The 23,080-nt window shown below is 41.5% G+C and overlaps 2 protein-coding genes across 2 annotated transcripts in view; one reads left to right on the top strand and one right to left on the bottom strand.

Annotated features, from left to right (window-relative positions):
• Positions 1-22,698, bottom strand: part of LOC147249193 (uncharacterized) — a 41,282-nt gene extending 18,584 nt beyond the window's left edge. Inside the window, exon 1 of the mRNA XM_086225674.1 lies at positions 22,483-22,698. Within this exon, the coding sequence (XP_086081800.1) occupies positions 22,483-22,613 (131 nt within the window). The 5' untranslated portion in view covers positions 22,614-22,698. The remainder of the gene's footprint in view (positions 1-22,482) is intronic.
• The window catches only part of LOC147249191 (cell adhesion molecule DSCAM-like), a 113,431-nt gene continuing 112,398 nt past the window's right edge, over positions 22,048-23,080 (top strand). Inside the window, exon 1 of the mRNA XM_086225672.1 lies at positions 22,048-22,941. Coding sequence (XP_086081798.1) covers positions 22,899-22,941 — 43 coding nt within the window. The 5' untranslated portion in view covers positions 22,048-22,898. The remainder of the gene's footprint in view (positions 22,942-23,080) is intronic.

Here is a 23,080-nt window from a genome sequence, read left to right as displayed (position 1 = left end):
TGGATGGATTTAACGAAAATAATAACAAGCTATGTCATGTGTAATAACAGAAACATGTATTAAAGTAAATCAATATTAACCAAAATAGGCAATTGGATGGGGGAAGTTTTGTTTAGGTCTTGATGTATAAAATGTTACCCACCAAATGTCATCCAATCTTGAATTAACTCCATACCTATACTCTATCTTGCAGGTATGTTCGAAGGAATTTTCCAGGACTTTTCCAAACTTTTCCTACTTTATTTATTTCCTAAAACATTTCCAGGCTTTGAAGATACTATCTGAAATTCTGTGACTTCTTATGACAATAAAAATCATAATATTTGAACAGGACCTCCTGCCAATATTGCTGCCAATATAGATGACTCTAAAATGAACACAGACTTGGATCAGTGCCTCTGACCCATATTAACAATAACCAAAAGGTTCACATAGCTGTTGTAAGATATTGTGAGGTTATTGTAACATTTAACTAGAAAAGTTGAATATGGTTTCTTCTAATTGTAGTGCAGTACTGAATGGCCTTGTGAAGTAAATGTCAGTGTAAAGTATGATTCATCATGCCCCTGCTCATATCAAGACCTTAAATGTAGCAAAAGCAGCATGAATGCAGCCAGTAACAGTGTGATATCAAACCTAAATCATGTAGAGACACCTTTATAAATGTTATAACATTGTAGGGCCTCCCATGATATCCCCTGCAAGAGATGTAAAGCAGCCATACAAATAGCCAGTCTTGATTCAGCAGGAATTATGATCCTCTAGCAGCACCGCCTCTGACCACTAGATGAAGTCAGTCCTCACTGATTCATCTCAGCTGATCAGCTGGAGAAATCCTCTCAATTGGAAGGTTTCAACTTTAGTCTTGTCAATCTCTTTTCTCATGTCATTAAATAACATATGACAATAAGAAACAAAAATCTTCCTGAAGCCATCAGAAAAGTAAACAGAGAGATTTAAAAGTACACTAGCTAGTCATTAATGAGAGATCATCTCATACACCATCTTATTCTGAAGCTCAGCATGTGTTTTGCATACAGGAAGTAGTATTGTGTATAATGTTGCGTTTCCTCACCATGGATGATTTTTCCAATAAACCATGCAAACATCAGTTGAATCCCAGCTGAGGTGTTTGAACTGCTACTGCATTTACACAGTTGAATGTTTGTCTCCCTAGTGCCCTCCTTTGGTTGGTCATTGTACCATTGCTGTTGACTATTTTGTATTTAGGTCATTGTGGCCCCCTCAGGGTCTGACAAACCACTTTCTCCCAGAGACCTCATGATTGACACATTTTCTTATCGTAAATGAAGTCAAGCTCCTCCAGTTTAACAGACTTGATGTTAACATGTTATAGAACAACACTAAACATAACACTCACAACATTTATTATCACATTCATAATATTAATGATACATTCATGAAAATAGCAACATTATCATTTTTCAGGTTTGAATATTAATCCCATCATATTTCTACAAACAGACATATGTCCCCTCTGGGTCCCAAGATCTTGCTTTGCGTCATGTGTCATGTGACCCAGCCAGCAGAGATGGCTACCTGTTGTCCGCTGCTGCCCCTCATCCTCGCCACTTCTAGACGGCATGGTGATAATCAGCAGCCGGTTAAAAAAACAGAATTACCAGGACATCCTCTAAGTACATAATGCCTGTCTTAGACACTGGGCATCTGTTGGCATTTCCTCGTGATATGCCGGATAGGGGTTAGGAGGAGGGTGAGGTGAGGTGAGGAAGAGGAAGAGGAGGGAGGAATGAGGGGAGAAGGATAGGATGGAGCCTCAGGCTGGGATTATGGGGGGGGGGGGGGGGGGGGGCTGAACACATGCCATAAAGCGCTTTTCTTGTATGCCGGTACTCTGCCCTGGACAGCCAGTCCAGGTCAAACCAAGAGCCCCCACTGGGCGACGCCCCTGTTGCAGTCAACAGCAATTGTGATCAGCACATCTGCTCATGCAGCCTCTTCGTCACTGTTAGATGAGGGTCCTGTTTGGACTGCAGCTTAAGTCTCCTTTAAAGACTCAAAATTATTATCTTGACTCTCAAAGGCAAACAAAGCACAAGGCTGACGATTAACTCGGACACAAAACACATACGGATTCTAAGTATTGAGAATAAGTCTAGTTACAAAATGTAATATTAATTATATAAGACAACATAAATACTGTATATCAAACAAATTTTTTTTTCACTGCTTCTATTTAGACAACCAAATTCTGAAAATACAACAGAACTTGTCAGTATCTGTAAAAAAAATACATGTATATTAGATAAAGAAGTCTGTAATTCTTGGACAATATGCTTTAAATACTGCCTTTCTAAGATAATAATGTTCAGTTTGAGAGGATTCTGTAAGAGATTTTGGTGGTTGTGTCAGGAATTATTACAAAAACCAATATTGTCATTTAAAGAGCATTTGATGACACTGATATCTTGAAAATATAACAATAAAAACATAAATACCTGATTCCAAAGAGTGATTAAACTTTATTCTGCAACAACCTGTTGTGTTTATATTGAAGCCAGAATGTAACAGAGTTAAATATTGATGTCAATGTAATCATTATCATGGCAGGTCTGATAAAAACCTCAAAGTTGAGTGTTTGCTATGTGGCTCAATGTTTACTTGAGCATTTACATGGAAATTTGGGCAAATTAATTAAGTTGGAGTATATTTATATACCTTATACATACTGACATATTGTTACCCATAAAGTTACATGCCTTCGAGACAAATTTTCTGGAACACATTCTCTAAAATAGTTGTAAACATGGAAAAATAACACTGAAATAAATCATGTCAAATTGTACCAGCATATATCCAACTGAAATTAATTAAATAAAAATACATCAACATTTATTAAAGTAAATCAGTATTGATGAAGAAATATATTTCACAGTTGATCTTAATATGCAGGTGCTCCCAAAAGCAAATTAATTTTTCCAAATATTTCCACAGAATATCTTTCTTCTACTTACTTGTCAAAAACTTTTTCGGGGATTGTACATTGTTACTTCTAGCAAACCATGACTTTGCCAGGATTGCTGTAACTGTATGATTCCTGTATTTATTTCCAATATCCGATCCAGCGACTTGGACAAGTACCGGGCCAATACAAGAATCAGATCACGAATCTCCAGTCAGGGCACAATAAATGCCTTATAAATCTAGAATCACAGTTTTTTTTGTCAAGGTGTGTAATAACATTTTTTTTTTATTTATCAAGCATCAAATGAGAGTATTGAAATAATAATAAATTTGGAGGCTGCCCATGTTTGCAGAAACACATTTTAAAGAGACCTCTGATGAATGTCAATATACATCCTGCATACCAGAGCTCAACATTTGCGTGTGATTATATACATCTACTCCCTCTAACTATTCTAATTGAGAATCTATGAACATTTCATTTCTGATATAATCTTAACTAATACACTTTACCATACCATGAAGCTCAATTCATTCAATGAATTTCTTGTGTATCAATCCTCATAACATGCTTTTTTAAATCATTTTGTAGACCAAATGAATATCACTGCAGTCATCACATTCAATTAGTGCAAACTATGCTTTCTTTCTCTCCTACCTACTAATTGTATGAACCACGCCAGTTCAAAGGTTAAACACGCCTTGAAGACTCAACTGATTGCAGCAATATAAATGGTAATGTCTTCACATCAGTCATGAAAATAGTGTCTTTTTGCCAACAGCTGACTGCTGCTGCATTTACTGAGCAGATGTGTTATTGCAGGAGATTTTTGATGATGTTGGGCCATCTGACCCTTAGAATAATGACAGTCATGTGTTCTGTCACAATGCATTATGTTCCACATTACTATATTTGTGTTTTGCCTTGTGGTAGAGCAGAACCAACAAATTTTTATCTAATAGAATACAAATCTAGTAGAAACACACTATACACTTGATATCTGTCTACAGTTTTGTGCCTTTTAAAAAATGGACTTTCGGTCCATTTCTCGCATTCTAATTGAGGGTCTAAGCCAGAACAAAGTGTGTCACTCATACGCAGTTAAATTCCCTGAGACAATGGTGTGTTTGTGAACTCAAGCTATGTAAAAATCAAATATTTCTTGACTTGATCAATAATACTGGTTCTTACATTTAAATAGATAATTATAATATCAGCAACACCTGACATGACTCTTTTTGCTAAGTAATTAAATTATGCCATCACAATTGTTGTGTAGGACTGTTTACAGCAATTTAAAAAAAAGCCCTCAATAAAAGAGATGGTGCATACACTTTCTGAATATGGGTGATGTTAAAATAGAAACTCTCTCCATAACTCTCCACTAAATGAAGTTTTGTTTACTCCAACAAAGAAATTACGGTATATTTTGTGTATGAACACTTGAGTGATGTTGTAAATGTTGGTTGTGAATTTTCAGGACACATTGGAAGCGTGGAGCTGTTGTAGGCCAGACTGCCATGTGACCTCAGGTACTGTAGCATGCCTTGCCTTGAGCGAGCTGGACCTTCCTGCTCGCGATTCTTTGTCACTGATGGTCTGCCACCAACACTAGTCTTATGTAGGAGAATCAAGTTGAGGTTTTGCCTCTAGCTCAAATGTCTCTGTGGTGGTTAAACAAAAGATGTGATGTGAGCTGCAAGCAGGCAGCGAACTTTGCATGCATCAATACTCAACAGCAGCCATTACTCTCAGCCACAACTGACTTGGGTCGACAAATTGTATGTTTCCTCGAGATGAAATGACCATTTCATTTTCATTTTAAAGGTCTTCACTTTCACCAAAAATGTACATAACTGTCATTTTATGACAGTGGCAGCATTATTCCTTTCCTCTTTTACAGAAAAGACTACCAGAGAATTTGCAATGCCAAGGAGCAAATAAGAAACATATTATTCAGTGCCCAAACTCAAGCAAGGAAGTGGAGCTTGACGTGAAGAATCGACTCAGAGATTTCCCAACTGATGATTCAAACCATCGAGGTTCAGGGGTAACCCTATTGTCTTGAGATAAACTTGACTTTAAACTAGCAGTTTCCTTAGGATTTAGTTCCCATTCTCTTCCTTCCCCCGTCTAGCTTTGGCATTAGCGAAGACTGAGGCATCTGAGCAGCTTCTCCACCTCCCCACCCCCACCCTCCCCTAGCTTGCCCAGAGCATAACATTTTGCACAAGGTGACTTCTAGCTCCTGACAGGCTTTCTGTTGAATAAACGTTGAAGATGCCCTGGGGCAGAGTGCCAGCACAGAGGCCAGATGGGAGCCCTGGTCTCTACCTGCCACCCGGTGCCAGTCCCCTGACACCCTCTCTTGCCATCTGTGCAGACCTGCCCCTAGCTGTCAACAGTTCAAGAGCACGGCATGGCGTTCCCGCCTGTGCGTGGCAACCAACAACAAAGCTGTGCAGATGTTGTCAGGGTGAAAAGATGGCGACAGCAAGACATAACATCTGTGCTCCCTGTGGGAACATCAGAGCAGCACTTTGCAAGAAAGCCAGCCGCTGTGATACTGTGTCAATGAGCTGACAGACACTGTGCCTTACATCCTGTGTGGAATCATCAGTGCTGCCACCAGCCTGCAAAAGGCCTCGGAAGACCTTACGAAGCTGCACAGAGAGCCATAACCCCATAATACTTAAATTCCATAAATATGTTCTAGAGATTAAACCTAGATTACAACTCTGTCAACGAGACAGATTTACATCACTAAGTAGATCACAGCAATGTGATACTGAAAGCAACGCTGCTGGCAGGTTACACAACACATAATACCTTGAATCTGAATGGTTTGTTTTAAGTGGCTGTGCTTGCGGAATAATATATACAAATCAGTGATGGCAAAGCAGCCTAGACACTCATGTCCCCAGCTGTTCTTCAGGGTGGCTGGTGACAGCTGACCCACCCCCCTTCCCCCCAAAATGCACGCACGCACACACACACACACACACACACAAATGATGCATTTATTGTGTTTGTCTGGATTATGTGTATGTTTGAGTGGTGGGTGGTGGGGAGTACAACACAGAGGAGAGGGGAAAAGGAATAAAAGGACTCATACATTTTTATGACCAATAAGGTCAGCCATGTGCTGTGGTTACTAAGCAACACTGCCACCCCATGTTGGACAGTTATGGACCAGAGGAGTCAAACTCAAAGATGTTTACTACAGCTGTGAATGAAGGCCGACCAACGTCTGGTTTCCAAGATGACACCACTCGATGTTGCAATATGACGAAGACAAAAATAATGCAATGAATCAACTCATTCCAAATTCTACAAGCAGTTTCAATTAAATGTCTTCACTCATCTCTATTAGTTCATTCATGTATTCAAACTTGAAAGTGGCAAAATTGAAATTTTAACCATTATGTTTACAACACTCTAAAATCTAAAAACATGAAATTGGCAAAGGAGAGTTTTTGTGAGTTTAATTTTTTGTTTTTGTTTAGTTTAATCAGAAATGTAATTAAGTTGAATTTTCAGATAGTTGAATTCTGGCTGGATTATTTATCTTTATTTGCATTGTTTGTGTGAGTTTGGACCCTCGATTGTGTTGATTTGCACAACGCCAGCTCAGACAGAGGAGGAGAATACTGCTACTGCTGTTGTTGCACTACTACTGTGTCTGTACATTATAAGCATATTTTAAGTGAGAATGCAAGTGTTTAGATATTCAATTGTGGTCATTTTATCTTTAAGTCACTTTCAATTCATCAACTTTAGGTTGAGCTGTTTGCTGTGGATATTGCACTCTGTCATGGCTGCCAGCATGTGCCGAAGCAAGGTGGTTAGCTTACTGTAGCTGTCCACACTTGTTGAAGCTCTCTGACAGCAATTCATGTTAAACTTATTTGATTAACTCATATAAAGCTAATCTCAGCTGTGATGACTGGCTGGTTACACACATCCAGATGAAATCCAGCTTGCAAGGTGAGTAACAGCCATGCTAACTAGAGTAATTGCTGCTGTCATAAACAGTCCTATGTTGGCATATCATTTTAAAATTCACCACTAGCACACATCTTTGACACCATCCCATGTTTAACCTTGTCAACATTCAAGCCAGTGGCAAACCTCTATGTGATTTTAGCTGTGGTCAGCAGAGATTACTACAGCTGCTTTGAGCTACCAATAATGTGCAGTCAGCGCTCACAGTGCTCCTCATAAACGACAGAGAGATGAAGGGCTGCCAGCTTGGACCCATGCTGTAAAATCTACCTCTAGCTCAGATGTCTCTATCGTGCATAAACATGTCAGCTATGGAGCATGTGTTGAGCAACCAGTGATCAGCTGATCCTCTATAGACTGACTCAACAGGGAGAGTCTTGATGCTGATTGGTTGTTACGGCACAACTTAAAGAGAATTTTTCTCTCAAAGCTATATGTTTTTCTTTAAGTTGTGTGCTAAACACTGCACCACCATGCCACCCGTTATATGTCCATCCATCCATTGTCTTCCGCTTATTCTACTGTACATTAAGGGTCGCGGGGGTGGGGGGGTGGAGCCTATCCCAGCGTCAACAGGCGAGAAGTGGGGTACACCCTGGACAGGTCGCCAGTCCATCACAGGACCAACATACAAAGACAAACAACCATTCACACTCACATTCATACCTACGGTCAATTTAGAGTATCAATTAGCCTAGTCCCCAATTGCATGTCTTTGGACTGTGGGAGGAAGCCGGAGTACCAGAGAGAACCCATGCAGGCACAGGGAGAACATGGAGACTCACCCAGAAAGATCCTGTGCCCCAGCCGGGACTCGAACCCGGAACCTTCTTGCTGTGAGGTGACAGTGCTAACTACTGTACCACCATGCCACACGTTATATGTCAAAATTTTTAAATATAATCAAGCTTGTGTGATTTAACACCTTTGAACAGTAATATTCAAACATTCCACTGACCTTGGGACAAAGGAACCAGACACTCATCAATGCTAATGTACTTCTGTTGTTCTGGAGTCATTTCTATTGAGATAGTGGAATGAATCATTGTGCTAATTATCTATTATTTGAAAACCACATCTTTCACAGGGAAAAAAAATCTTATGATCTCTCAGTACATAATGTGATGTTGGGGAGGGACATAAATATTTGAGAAACAGGGACACGAAATTAGTACATGGCCCTTGGTGCAGGATCAGTCATCAATGATGGTGTATTTTTTTTTTTTTTTACATGTATTTGGCATATACTAAGACTGTAAAAGAATTGCAAAAAGATAGAAACAAAAAAACTGTACAGTACCTGGGATAGTATGTCCTCTAACAAATTAAAGATGTGTCCAACTTTGGAAGCTTCCAAGAGTATGGTAGGAAGTTTTTGGAAATTGGGATTGATTGACTCAGTGGCTGCTGCGTCCTATAAGCTGATAAGATCAACATAAAATTTGGTACCTGACAAGTGAGGAGGAATCTTACTTTAGACACATCAACATTTTTTCTTTTAGCAAGAATTTTACCTTTGCTAAGTAAAATCTTCCTGCAAAAACTTTACCTATGAAATTCAATGCACTACAGATATGAATGCCTGTGCCTTTGAACTTTAATTTCATTAGAAATTAAGTAGTTTTCTCATTTAATAGTATAGTAATCAGTTAGTCATAGTTTAGTGTAAATTATTAGTCTGTCTCACTGGCTCTGAGATTAATGGCATGCTAAATATATAATTACAGTATGCATACATCAATGACATTTTTGGGACATTTCCTGCATTAAAACAACTTTCCAACCTTATATATGTATATTAGTAGCATTGCACATTACTTTCTCCCAGTGGAATATCAGTGAGCTGGAAAAATTTGGATATCACTTCAAAATGCAAAGTATAGTAAACAATATGAATATTTAATATTTAAGAAGTCACATTCATTGTTGTGTTACTGTTTATATAAAATCTGTCAATTTCTACCTTCTTACTACAGTTAAAATTCCATAGGGCCACTTATTGTGGATGCACAACCAGAAAGAGAACCTCAACAGGAGTAAACTGTATGTTCAAAGAAGAATGAATTCTGTGCTTCAACTACAGTAGGTGAATGAGTACAGTACATGGAAGTCATGACTTCTCTTAGTTAGATTTAAAAGCCTTAAATCCTAGAATTACCTCTGGATGACCCTGCTATCTACTCAATCAGGACTGGACAGGAGTGCATTGAGCCATGGGGTGCAGAGCAGTCAATGAGTGGAATCAATTTATGGATCGACTAAGGTGGGCCATCAAGGAACTCTGCTCTGTCCCCTCAATTGGTTGCGATCTTATGTTGCAGGGTTATTATGGAAACCAGTGACAAAACATGAGTGTTTTACAGCCTTGTTAGCCTGGGCTCAACCAGGTTTTTAGTTAGCTCTCAATGCCTAAAAAGAGCTATCACTGTGAAATGCCACAGACTGGAATAATCCTCTTTGGCTGATTGGCACTCAAGTAGATCTAATCAATCAACAAGCAGTCAAAGAAAATGCATCTGAAAGTACTTAACTTCTTTTCTTTCTCTATTTGTATTTGTTTACTTGTATATTGAACAAGCATAGCAAGCAAGCCTATGCTTCAAAGATGTGACATAAAAATGCTTTCCTTGTGTAAGAATGTAAAGGTACATTAGGAAAAACAGGACCCAAGTGGAGACGGCAGCCACAGGGAGTTCAACAAAAGTCTGATTATCAAAAATGCAAAGTACAACACAGGGAGGTGTTCTTCAACTTAACCTGGTCTGGAGCAGGTCCTGCTCTTGAGTTTCAGCTTGAATCAACTATAAAAAGCGCTGCCCTTTGATGAATCACCTCTTGTGAAAATGGCATCACCATTTTTGAATGATTCGGTTGACCTCGGTGCAATTATCGTGCAAGGTTCAGAGGGAGTGAGTATTTAGAGACTGGACTGATCCGCTATCTTTGCCTGACGTCATTCCCTATGAATGCTACAGATTCTCAGCTGAGGGAATACATTATTTATTCCAAACTGCTGGAGCCATATAACCACTAATGAAGACAATATTTGAAAAAAAGAAGATTGATAGTCGATTGGTGTTTATCACAGATAATATTCAATCTATAATATTAATTTCACTTTGATATGGCCAAAAACTAAAGTGTTTCCACTTATCCTTTATTATAGGACAGAGTCAGACCTAAATGTACTTCTTGAGTATTTTGTTCAAATGTGGTGCATCAAGTTTAAAGTTCAAGAGCTTTGAATGTGGGAGGCACAGAATGTGTAAATTTGTGCGCAATTTTCTGCAGCATTCCTCTCTCTCCTTATTTGCAGCAGCTGTGTTGCTTCTGCAATCATAATTGTTTGATATTGTTCATAATCCTCAATCATAGCCACTTGTTCTTCTTGACTAAAGTAGGTGTCATGCGATCTATCCATTTCCAAAGAGTCAAATGATGCGTTCAATGTCCCTTTATATGGGGACACACACAGAACCTGAAGAAGAAGGCCTGAATTGACAAAGAAAGATCGTATCCACTGTCATGACGCCAGTTATCTCTGATCGTGACTTTAGGGTTTGTCAAGCCAGTTTATTGAAAGAAAGCCTGGCTATGTTGGACTTTCTTTGTTGTCCACCCCTCTGGATACAACGTGCAAACAAAACCAAGTTCTAAACAAGACTGAAAACTTACGGGGGACCACGGAAGAGCAGGGAACAAGACAAGACCAACCATGACAAGGACTGTGATAAAAACAGAAACAGAGACAATGAACTGATACCAGAAAAATAATCCTAATAAAACACTAAAGACATTGGTGGCGTCATTTAAGGCCGCAACAAACCTGAAATTTGTCCTTTTAATCAGAATATCTGAATAACTGTTAGTCTGGTTTAGTTTCATATACAAATATATGGATGAATATGCATGAATATTGCGAAAGAATTTAGAAGCCAAAATTGACTTGAGAAGGCACACCTCCACTATTTAAATACACAATTTTGAAGATTGTATAAACATCTTTCAAGACTAAACAATAAGGCAGAATTAGTAGAAATGTACAATTTACCCAAACAGATTTTTTTTAACAAGGCACAGAACAACACAGACCTCCATGGGGCGTTCGAAATCTTTGTTAATAAGGGTGCTTTTCAGGTATTATTTAAAAATAATAATTAAATGATTAAAAGATGTTCACTTTAAGATATATTGCAGTGGAATTTGTTTATAGACATCTATGTTCCCATCCAGATAGTGACATTTTTATATTTTCCAATAATTAATAAGGAAATACCAAAAATATGGCATTCCCATGTTGAGGCCATGTTATCACTGACATTGATTCATCTGCTGTCTGTCAACAGTTTTAGTTTTGTTTCAAATTATCTGAGCAAGCCAGTTACACCGCCATATTTACAACCTGAAAACTTAAGTTTGAAAGACTGTTTGTGAAATACTGCTCTAAAAGGGTGGCTGTTTGTATTGTGGGTATTTAGTGTCTTTCTTATTCTATTGTATAAATTCTTATTTTATATTGAGAATTGTGATACACAATGGTGCTGTCTCAGTCATAAGCAAGCATTAAGTCAGAGTTCTCCAAAGATAATTTCTAAAATGTAAAGCAGATTTTATCATACTTATCTGATATAATGAAGATCAAATGGATTATTTGACACATAATTTTGACACAAATTGAAAAATGGACTGTATAGTTTTCTCCATATCATCAAGCACTATATCAAATCCATCACGGACCAAATACGACGCCAGTTTCTCCATCAACTATATTATCAGTGGATTCAAAAACAGCATCATAATGGTATAGAAAGGTTGGCAGATTGAAGATGTCAATGGTGTATCCACGAGTGGATTATTTTTTTCTTACTCTGTCTGAAAAAGTGGGAATAGTTTTTGTGTAATTTGCAGTGGAAAGCTTAGAACACAGGCTTAGTTTCAAGCAGACACAGCACTTTTCACCCTCTAACAGCCAGGAATTACTCTCAAAGGGAACATGGTTTCTCCATTTCTTTGTATTCTGGAGATATGTCGACTCATTAAACTTGAATTGTGACTTAGTCTCATGTTCTGCTCAGAATTTATGGGCAGGGAGAGGGTTGCATAGATGATCTAATAAAATGAGGGTCTCAGGATGTACGTTAGACTGCTGTTGCTCCATTTCTACATCATAATGTAGTCTGAATTATTCAGCAGTCTGACCCAGGCAGCCCAGCTCCCTGATTCCTTATGATTCACAGATTGAGAGCTTGCCATAATTGCTCATCTTTAAGACATTAGCAGATGTAAATTTTATTGGGTTGTTTGAATATAATCAAAGTACTTGAGAGTATTTTGTTTCTAAGAGCCATAAAAGCTACCCTTGGGGAATCTAGAAGAGATTGAGGAGCATATTCCCTGCTGGCTTCTTGTCAAGCTCGTATACATACATTACTCAGTAAATGAGCTACCATGCACCTGCCCCATACAAAAAGCATGAGGGTAATATTGACATCTACTTTAAACATGTTAATGAAACTCTAAAATACAAAGCTTTAAATAACTGATATAAACCCATTGAAAGAATTCCTCCGTGACTGTTTTTTATATGTTCTCATTTAGTCACAGTGAAAATCAGCTGTTGAGCTGAATATTCATGACCTAACAATGAGTGTTAGTATGTGCTGTGTTGAGTATTTGCAAGTCACTCTTGTTTTTCTGGTTAGTAATGAGTTTGCTGTTGTTCTAATATCCCTCACAATATTGCTAACTTTCTATAATCAGTTTGATTTTTTTTTTTACTTTATAAATTGCAAGGATGAGATTATGATATCTTCTTGGTAGGTAGGCCCATGCTTTTGACTTAATGGCAACATGAACTATATATGCTGTGTTCAAATGGGGTCATGTTTTCTGTTGACATTTTTTCATCAAGGTCATTTGAATCCTTATATTGGAAAAGGTTGGAGAAGAAAGAGAGAATTCAGTGGAAAAAAATTTCCCCAATATGAATAAAATGTTTTCTTTTGTTTTGTTTTTGTTTTTTTAGAAATGCTTGCGACTGGATCTTTAACTTGTGTGACTGACCAGCTGCCACTTTTGTCTTCAGAAATATTCTCAAACTTTGCCTCATCCTTGGAAGGCAGCAACATGTCTAATACTAGCTGGTACTGAAGAACAATTGCATATTGTCCAACTGAAGATAATTCTTGAGGACCTCTCTCCATTTGTCACTGATCAACAGTTTGTGTTCAATTCTCTTTTTTACAGTCATGTGTGACATTGCTTTGACTGCCATCTTCTGGTGGTATTTCTTGTTCTAGTTTATTCACACCAAAGCAGCTGATCTCAACTGCTCAAAATTTGCTTGATAATTAAATGGAAACACACTTTTTAACCACAAAGATAGTCCATATTTACACCTCTCTAGAAGGTGATGAAGTTTCTTCAAGCTATATTTTCTTAACTGCAACATACACAGAGAACTATACAACTGTCCATCACACCTAACAGTGGTTACCTGTTAAATAACCACTACAATGCCAAACAAAAGACTAAAAAATGTTTGATGCAAATGGACTTATAAGAACTTTAAGGAAGTCTTTCAGAAATTTTGCAAGAAAATTATGCTGCAAATTTTGTAAATTATTCAGTTTAATTCACTTTTAATTGTTTTTTTTTGGGGGGGGGGTACATCCATGTGTTTAGTGTGTATTAGAAAAATAATCATCTGATTAAAACAGAGGAAACTGTTTACTCCAGATAAAGGCAGAGGAGTCCCCTTTACCAGTAAAAGATATCAGTTCCAGAAAGGTTTAAATTACAGATGAGAAATACAGCTTTGGCTATATCGTAACCTCACAACATATATCATGGCATTAAATCAGGGATTAGAGGAATACGGATTGAACTCTTTATGCCCACACAATCAGTGATTTAAATCCAATCTCTGGACTCAAACAATCCACCGGGATCAACACAGAGGACAATCATATACCATATGGCTACATGACTGGACATCACAAATGGCTAAAGAATAAGCAAGACTGGCGAGGAAATGGGTCAGTGTTGAATTAAACTGGTATCCTTGTGTTTTTGTGTATTCTTTGTCAACAGCACAAACTTTCATCTACGTTCTGCTGTTGGCTATTTATAGGGTTTGTGTTCTGTCAGTTCTGTTTCCCGTGTTTTATTTTGATAGTCTTGTGTTTCCCTGTAATGTTTGCTGGTTTACTTCCCCTGTGTGATTACCCTCATGTGTTTCACCTGTGTCATTACCATGTGTGTATTTATTTTACAACTTCAGACAGAGGTCTTGTCTCTGTACTTGTAGTTTTGGACCTCAGTGCTGCATTTGACACCATCGACCACAGCATCCTGCTACAGAGACTAGACCATGAAATTGGGATTAAAGGACCTGCCCTAAAGTGGTTTAAATCATACTTATCTGTCAGGTTTCAATTTGTTAATGTTAATAACAACCATTCAGAGTATAGCAGAGTTACATATGGTGTACCTCAGGGTTCAGTTTTAGGACCAATTCTCTTCATTCTTTACATGCTCCCATTAGGTGACATAATCCGGAAGCACTCAATCAATTTGCACTCTTATGCGGATGATACACAACTCTACTTGTCGATGGAGCCAGATGACAGAAGCCGGCTCACCAATCTGCAAGACTGCGTGAAAAACAGTAAATCCTGGATGTCCTCTAACTTCTTGCTGAATTCTGATAAAATTGAGGTCATCATGTTTGGTCCTAAACACCTCAGGGACACACTCTCTCAACAGATCACCACTCTAGATGGCATCACCCTGACCCAGAGTACAACTGCAAGGGAACTTGGAATCATTTTTGACCAGGACCTTTCCTTCAGCTCCCACATAAAACATGTGCCTAGGACTTCCAACTTCCACCCGTGCAGTATCACTAAGATTAGGAATATCCTTTCAAAGAGGGATGCTGAGAAACTGGTGCATGCATTTATCACTTCTAGGCTAGACTACTGCAACTCTCTCCTGTCAGGATGTCCTAAATACTCTCTAAAGAGTCTCCAGCTAGTCCAGAACGCTGCAGCGAGGGTTTTGACAGGAGTTAGGAAGAGAGAACACATCTCTTCCACTTTAGCTCAGCTCCATCATCATTAATTACGCTGATGACACCACCATCCTCGGGCTCATCAAAGGGGGAGACAAGACAGGATACAGGGCCCTGATCAACATCATTGTCTATGGAGAGGAGAATGACCTTCTCCTCAACACAAACAAGACCAAGGAGTTAATCCTGGACTTCAGGAAGAATCCTCCCCCTCTACAGCCTCTGTTCATCAGAGGGACTGAGGTGGAGATGACAGACAGCAACAGATTCCTGGAAATGCTGGTCACATCTTACCTGAGCTGGACTTGTAACACCACAGCCACAGTGAAAAAAACCCAGCAAAGGCTTTACTTCATCAGGCTGCTCAGGAAAGCTGGACTGAACCAATGCCCTCTCACCCAAGCCTACAGAGGACTGATAGAGAGCATTCTCACTGTAGGTGTCACTGTCTGGTATGGAAATACCACAGAGGCAGAGAGGAAGGCTCTGCAGAGAGTCATAAAGACTGCGGAGAGGATTATCGGAACAAAACTTTCGACCATGGACACTATGTATGAACAGCACTGTAGAAAAAGAGCAGAGGGAATCATCAGAGACCCTCTCCACCCCGCTCACCCTCTGCTCAGACACAAACGATGCAGGTAACCCACAGAACTCATTTTTTCAACAGCTTTTACCCGACCACAGTCAGACTGATGGCAAACAACAAAAAACACTGAACACTTCAAAAACAGCCAGACACTACCTCACTGATGATGTGCGATATTCCGGGATAAATGTGCCAATTTACCCCCTTACAATACAAAAGCAAACACTTTCCAGTGCAACACTACAACACAGCAATCTTTCTCTCTCTATCTCGCTTTCCCTTAACATATATATATATATATATGTATATATATAAAATGTTTATGTGTATAGGTTTCTGTATATTTGTGTATGTCAGAGTTTTTTATATTATATATCTTTAAAATTTTTTCATTATATTTTTATAATTTTTTATTCAGTACATTGTCTTTTTTTCTCAACTTCTACTTATGACTGTCGACTAGGAGAAGTACTGCACAAGATTTCCAATGTGCCTGGACTGTCTGTTTATGCACAAATGGCAAATAAAAACCTTGAATCCTTGCTTCTCTTCATTGGCTTCCTGTAGGATTTAGAATAGACTTCAAAATCCTTCTGCTTACTTATAAGGCTCTCAATAGCTGGGTTTACATGGAGCCTAATATTCCAATTAGAATCGGATTAGAAGCCCAAACTGAATAAAAATGTTCCATATAAACACCTCAATCCGAATATAGAGGCCCAAACCGAATGGAATTTCATTCGGTTTCACAGGGGTAGAATATTCTTTTTCCCAAACCGATCAGATGTAAAATCTTATCATGTAAACGGTGAAACGGAATGCTGTCAGGCTGTGTTCTTTCTGCACATGCTCTGTCTTGACGTAAATGCGCAGTGACGTTTCCTCACTTGAAAAAATGGTGGCTTCCAAGCAGCAGTGCACGCAGAACTGGTCTGCGGCGGAGAGTTTATTTTTAATAGAAACCCTTAAAGATCTGAACATTATTGCACGCTTAGACGGTAGGAAAAAGAGAAATTCTGATCTGTTCAAAAAAGTCCACATCAAGCTCAACGAAAACGGGCAGCACGGGCCAACACCCTGAAATAAAAACAAAAAGGCCCCCTTCTGTACGCCGTCTCCTCTTCCTTGCTTCCAGTAGAAGCGCCTTTGTATCAAGCTTTTGCTTGAATAAATGTGTCAACACAATTGGAACGACTGTGCTGATCACACGATGGACCTCCATCATTCATCAGTAACGTGATGTTTACATCGCTCTGCATGTGACACAGCCGTAAAACGATGGTTCCGATTAAATGAAGTGGCACATGTAAACACCAGATCGGAATAGATCACGTCACATGTAAACAGTAGACCCGAGCTCTTCAATCGGAATAATTTCAATCGGAATGAAGAAAAAGTCTGCATGTAAATGTGGCTAAAGATAAAGGTCCATTCTATCTGAAAGAACTCATTATTCCTTACTGTCCTACCAGAGTATTCTTCTCCCAGAATGCAGGTCTGTTAGTGACTTCCAGTATCTCTAAAATCAGACTGGGAGGTAAAGCCTTCAGTTACTGGGCTCCTCCACTGTGGAACCAGCTCTCTCGGAGAGGCAGACCATCTAACAACACTTAAGTCCAGGCTTAAGACTTTCCTTTATGACAGAGGTTTCAGTTAGGACTGGTTCAGGTAGCTCTGAACCATTGATAGCTATGCTGCTATAGGCTTAGACTACTGGGGGACACTGCACATTTTGAACCGTCATTGTCATTATCTGCTGCACTTTGTAGTTTGGCCTTGGTGTCTCGCAGTCCCTCTGTGTTTCCACAGTTCCACCAGAGCTCCATCTCTCTGCTCCAACCGCCGCCTGCATCGCCCCCCCACCCCCTTTTTTTAATCCCCTGCTGTTACACCGGCCTGCGCTCCCCTCCCATGAACCAGTCTGCCATCCAGTCCCCCATCAAGCTGGCTTGCTCTCCCTGCCTCCCCTACCAGAAGCTTCCTTCTTCAACTGTTATTAACATTTCCATGTTTTCCACATTTTGTATTGTAAACTGTTTTCTTGTCTGTAACAACATCTACTGCACGTCTGTCCGTCCTGGGTGAGGGATCCCTCCTCTGTTGCTCACCCTGAGGTTTCTCAGATGTTTCCCTGTTAAAAGGGTTTTCTATGGAGATTTTCCTCAGTCGATGTGAGGGTCTAAGAACAGAGGATGTTGTTATGATGCCATGTGAAGCCCTTTGAGACAAACTGTTTGTGAAAACGGGCTCTACAAATAAAATTGCCTTGCATTGGGAAGAAGCCGGAGTACCTGGAGAGAACCTGTCACGATCCCTGTCTCATGCTTCCTGTATTATTTTGTAGTCATGTCTGCCTCCCGGCCGTCCCCCTGACACTCCGTGGTCTGCACGGCCTCCCGGCCGCCCTCCTGACTCTCCGTGGTCTGTGCGGCCTCCCGGCTGCCCCCCTGACTCTCCATGGTCTGCGCAGCCTCCCGGCCGCCCCCCTGATTTTCTGTAGCCTCTGCAGCCCCATGGCCGCCCCCCAACACTGTGTTGTGGTTCTGCCCATGGGTGTGGTGAGTGTGTTGGTTTTGTTGTTTGATTCACTGGTGTTTTCTTGCCCTTTCCCGCCTCCTGGCCACCCTCCACCCACCCTGGTGTTGTTTTTTTTTGGTTTTCGGACTGTCTGGGAGCAGCCCTGGGGGGGGGGGGGGGGGTACTGTCACGATCCCTGTCTCATGCTTCCTGTTTTATTTTGTAGTCATGTTCTGTATTCCTGACCTCCCTCCTGTGATTATCTCATGTGTCTCACCTGGTTGATTGCACCACATGTGTCTTGTTTCCCCTCTTGTATTTAACCCGTGTGTTTTCCTCTGTGAGGTTGTTGGGTCATTGTCGTCGTCGCTGTTGTCGTTTGCTGTTGTCGATGTTGCTGTCGGTAGGTGTTTGTTGTCCCCTCATTGCCACGTCAAGCCTCCTGCCTCACGCCACGTCTCCAGCCTCATGCCACATCTCCAGCCTCTCGCCACGTATCAAGCCTCAAGCCACATCTCAAGCCTTCGCCCTCACGCCACGTCAAGCCCCCAGTCACCCAGCTTCAATAAACCTCTTTTGTGCACCTCCCAAAATTGTCTGCATTTGGGTCTCCCTCACCATCCTCAACCCTCCAATCCTGACAGAACCCACACAGGCACAGGGAGAACATGCCAACTCCACACAGAAAGATCCCGTGCCCGAGCCAGGACTCAAACCTGCAGCCTTCTTGCTGTGAGGCGACAACCACTGCACCACCATGCCGCCCCTCTCGCAATGTGCATTTCAAATTTGAAGACCCTGCCTTCCCTTCAGACCGAACTAAAAATTGCCTTCTTAATATCTTACCTGTCTGGAAGAGCGAAGGCTTGGGCGACCACCGAATGGAGCCACAGGTCTGAGGTATGAAATTCTCTCCCCCTGTTTATTGAGACATTCAAACAAATCTTCCACTCCATCCTCCATACCTCCTCCCCTCCCCGGAAAGGTGCAGAAATGGGCTCGCAACAGCAATGTTTCATGTCACCTGTGTCCACAGAATCCTTCTCAGAGTGTTAGATTGGTTCTGGTGGCCCGATGTTTGCACAGATATTGCCTCAAATGTCTCTGAGTGCTCTGTGTGCTCACAACAACAGGCATCCCACGCCCTGCCAGCCAGCGTCCTTTGACTGCTATCTTTGCCACAATGCCCCTGGTCAGCCATCTCACTGGACTTTGTCACTGGACTTCCCCCTTCACAAGGCAACACAACCATCTTCATCGTCGCAGATAAATTTTCAAAAATGGTCAAATTCATTCCTATGCCTACACTTTCATCTGCCAAACTGACAGCCGAACTTATGTCAACCCATGCGTTCGAGACTTTTGGCTTTCCCAGAGACATCATATCCAACCAGGGGGCCACAGTTCATGGCACAGTTCTGGGGGGGGGCTCTCTGCCTGCTGGTGGGGGCCACTGCAAGTTTGTCGTCAGGGTACCATCCTAAGACTAACGGCCAGATGGAGAGGGTCAACCAAGACCTGGAGAAGGGGCTCCAATGCATCACTGCGGACAATCCGGCTACATGGTCCAAAATGCTTACTTGGGTGGAGTACGCTCGTAACACACTCCCTTCAGCTTCCACGTGCCTGATACCTATCCTGGTGGTTTTTGGCTACAAGCCTCCTCTGTTCTCCACCCTGGAGTGGAATGTCAACGTCCCTCCAGCCGCTTCCATGGTCTGCCTCTGCTGGTCTTGAAATCCTCGGCTACTTACAAGAAAACACCAGACCACCACCGCCGTCCAGCGCCTGCCTACCGTCCCAGGCAGTGAGTTTAGTTTTCTACCAAGGACCTCCCCATGCACAACTCCTGCTGTAAGTTCACCCCCAGATTCATCAGACCATACCCCATTCTGAAAGTTATTAATAACTCTTCGGTGAAGCTCAAGCTCCCAAGGTCCTCCAGGATCCACCTGGCCTTCCATGTGAGCTGGGTGAAACCGGTCACCAAAAGCCCTCTCACTCCCTGCCTCCTTCCCGGCTGCTGTATGGTGAGCTTGTGAACTCTGTGTGGGCCTTGTTGTCGGCGCACTCTCGGAGCAGGGGCATACAATACCTGGTGGATTGGGAGGGATATGTTCCGGAGGAGTGGTCATGGGTCCCTTCCCACGACATTATGGACCCCCAGCTCATCCAGGATATTCACTGCCATCATCCCCGGTGTCCTGGGCCACCGGGTGTCAGCCCAGGGGTGTTCTGTTCCCTGTGTTGTTAGTCTTGTGTTCTGAAAGCTATGAGCAGCTTTTCACATCCTGCCTACCTTGTGCAGTAAGTACTTGTTCATCTGTTTGCAGGATGACAAAAAACAACATTTCATCAAACGTGGTGGAACCCTATACATTTTGGGGGAAAATACATTTTTGCTTGCAAAATGGTATTGCATTTGCCTGAGTTTGCCTTGGTAGAGGTATATGCTCTTTGAAAGCAAAATTGTGTGTTAAACTTCTCTTGCCAATCTTTACATGTGTAGCACCTTGGTGAAATATGTCCTGCTGTGTAAGTCATTCTACTCAATGATCTGCCTCTTATTCTCAGGCTCTCTAAGTATGTAGCTGCCTATAAATGGAGCAAATATATGTATTGTAGAGTTCTGATAATAATTTGTTTGAAAAGGGCAGAGGAGTTGAAGGCTGTCTTGTATTGCTGGAGAAAGGAAGGTAGGGGAAGGGGAGGCATAAAAAACATAATTGGATGAACAGCAAAACCCCCTCACTGCTGGGAGCCAACGAGACTGACAGGGACACAGATTAGGAAAAATCTACACAAACACAAAAAGTGTTTATTCAGTGTGTGTTGTCTTGGTATGGCTGGAGTCAGCGATAATGATGTGGTATATTTTTGGGCTTCCTGGCTGGAAGTGCAGGGGCCAGGCATGCAGTGACAGGTCCTGTATCCCTGGCACAGAACATGTACACGTGCAGGTCTTATGTGGAGGCTGAGGCTATGTAGCAGCCACTCTGAGGCCTAAAACCTGGCTCACCTGCAACACTGAAGATAAATGAGCCTGGATAAATTCAAACAGGCACATGGGAACAGATGTCACTTGCTGCTTTGACTGTGTCAGTGGCTGCACAATAATCTCAAATTAAACAAATACACGGAACTTTCTTATCATGAGAACATAATCTTCATATGTAGTTCAAAATTCCATGTTTATGGAATGACACTTCATTTCAAATATAAAACCTTTTTTTCTCTATTTTCTGTTTTTCTTCCTGTTTAGTGGCGAATTCACAGATTAGTCCCTGGCCTCACCGGGTGAATGGAGGTGAAGTCAAGTAGGAGGGCTGTGGATGTCTGACTTGGCTGCCATTTGACGCCCCCTGGTGCAAAGACTGCATGTGCGTGTGTGCGTGCCTGTGTGTGTGCATTCCTATGAGTGTTGTTTGGCTGCTTATATTTGTCAAGGTCAATTAATGAATGTCAGGGGTAAGCTTGGCAGGAATCCCAAAATGCCCCTGGGGCTCATAAATTATCAAGAAAATACATTAAAAAGACAAGATTTGATCTCCTCCAATTAAGATAATTTAGCATTTTTTTTCCCTTCACCAAATGCCTGCATGGTATTCAGTCAGGTGTAGCATCTCCCCCACCCCCTCCCTCTGTCAGCATCCATCCTCCAGCCTGCTACACCACACTGGTGCCAGCAAACTACTGAAGGATGTCCTGCTCTGGCCCCTACTTATCTTCATGTCCAGTTCTCTCCAAGAATGGAACACCTTGATGCATCTTCCCTCTGACCAAACAAAAGAAAGAGATTTTTTTTCTATTCTCCTTCAGAGGCTGAGCTGTGCGCCCCCTCCTCAACCCCCACCCCACCCCTGCATCTTTAAGGCAATGGAGAGGGAGAGCGCGGCTGCAGAGAAGGAGGCGAGGGTTTATCCCACAGCTCTCTGAGGCAGGGCAGGTTATAACCGCATGCAGGGAGCAGTGTGCGCAGTTTATGTGTGCGGCTGTCTGTGGAGGGAAGATGTGTGTGCTTGTTGCTCGCCGGACGGAGAGAGGCGGAGAAGAGAGAATGAGTTTACAGCGCAGCTAACAATCAACTCTGTGCGCTTTTTCATCCTTTCAAAAATACTTTCTACGCATATTTTTCCTCCACATACCTGAGGTGACATGTGTGTCTATCTAAACCTCTGATTTATCTTTAATTATTATTTTCTTCATTTGTATTTTTGAAAATTTTTTGTGTTTTTAATTTTAAATTTGTGTAACGGTGGAGTTTGGTGCGCGCATCTGCACTTTCTTCTATGCGTCTCCAGCCTCTGACTCAGCAGCGGCGGCGGCGGCGGCGGCGGCGGCACAGCTCACCTGGATCCGAGCGCACCGAGCTGAGCTCCCTGATGTTCCACGCGGGGCAGCGCTCCGACAAGCGGGAACGGCTGCACTGAGGCCGCGCTGTGCGGCGCATCGCGGATACTCCAATAGACAGGGAGACGCATAGTTGTGGATCCTAACCCGCTATACCAAGAGACAATCAGCAGCAGGAAGACGCGCGATCCTCCTCCTCTTCATCCTCTTCCCAACGTGAAGGATTCAGAGAGAGAGGGAGAGGGAGAGAGAGAGCGAGAGAGAGAGGAAGAGAGAGAGAGAGAGAGATCTGCATGCTCCCCTTTCTTTCATTGCAATTGACTTGTTGAAGAAATAAAAGGAAGAAATTACAAGAAGAAAGAGTGCGGGGAAAGAAGCAGAAAAAGCATAAGCTTGGATATTGAAAGGAGCGGGGCATGTGGATATTGGCTCTTATCTTTTCCCAGTGCATCTTGAATGGTAGGTGATACATTTGTCAAGTTGATGTTGAATATCCAGATTTGTGCAGGTACAAATATCTTCAATAGTGTACAAGCATCTGCAAATAGAATATTGATTTGTATTTCTCCTGAAAAAATGACGGAGGGACAGGCTGTTG

This window comes from Aulostomus chinensis, chromosome 15, assembly GCF_037954235.1.
Source record: "Aulostomus chinensis isolate RoL2024-O1b breed Wild chromosome 15, RoL_Achi_v1.0, whole genome shotgun sequence".
Taxonomy (NCBI): Eukaryota; Metazoa; Chordata; class Actinopteri; order Syngnathiformes; family Aulostomidae; genus Aulostomus; species Aulostomus chinensis.
The sequence above is the reverse complement of the archived record's forward strand: the minus strand, read 5'-3'. Positions and strand labels throughout refer to the sequence as shown.